We start from the raw sequence: 232 nt of genomic DNA, 5'->3' as shown, positions 1-232 counted from the left end.
GCAGCCGCCCCCCCGCCGCTAAGTCCACCTGGAAGTGTCGCTGCCCACCCTCGCTCACCAAGCGCAGGTTGCGGGTGGCCAGGCTCCGCACCTCCACCCCGAGGTCCTTGGCCAGGTCGCCCACCGAGGAGCCCGGCTCTCGGTCCTCGGGCACGGTGTAGCGGAGCTGAGCGCTGCTGGAAGCCGCCAGGCAGGAGAGAGCTGCGAGCAGCAGCGGGAGGTGCCATGGCCA

General features: G+C 72.0%; 1 protein-coding gene across 1 annotated transcript in view; it reads right to left on the bottom strand.

The window, feature by feature from the left end:
• LOC104403498 (protocadherin gamma-C5-like) overlaps window positions 1–217 on the bottom strand; it is a gene marked incomplete at its 5' end in the record, with an annotated part of 22379 nt that extends 22162 nt beyond the window's left edge. The window contains 2 exon segments of the mRNA XM_010011652.1: window positions 1–15; window positions 17–217. The exon segment at window positions 1–15 is cut by the window's left edge and continues 2190 nt beyond it. Of these exon segments, the coding sequence (XP_010009954.1) occupies window positions 1–15; window positions 17–217 (216 nt within the window).
• Between the last annotated feature and the right edge of the window lie 15 nt (window positions 218–232).

This window comes from Nestor notabilis, unplaced genomic scaffold (assembly GCF_000696875.1).
Source record: "Nestor notabilis isolate BGI_N333 unplaced genomic scaffold, ASM69687v1 scaffold14723, whole genome shotgun sequence".
NCBI classification, from domain to species: domain Eukaryota; kingdom Metazoa; phylum Chordata; class Aves; order Psittaciformes; family Psittacidae; genus Nestor; species Nestor notabilis.
Note: the sequence above shows the minus strand (reverse complement) of the source record. Positions and strands in the feature narration are given on the sequence as shown.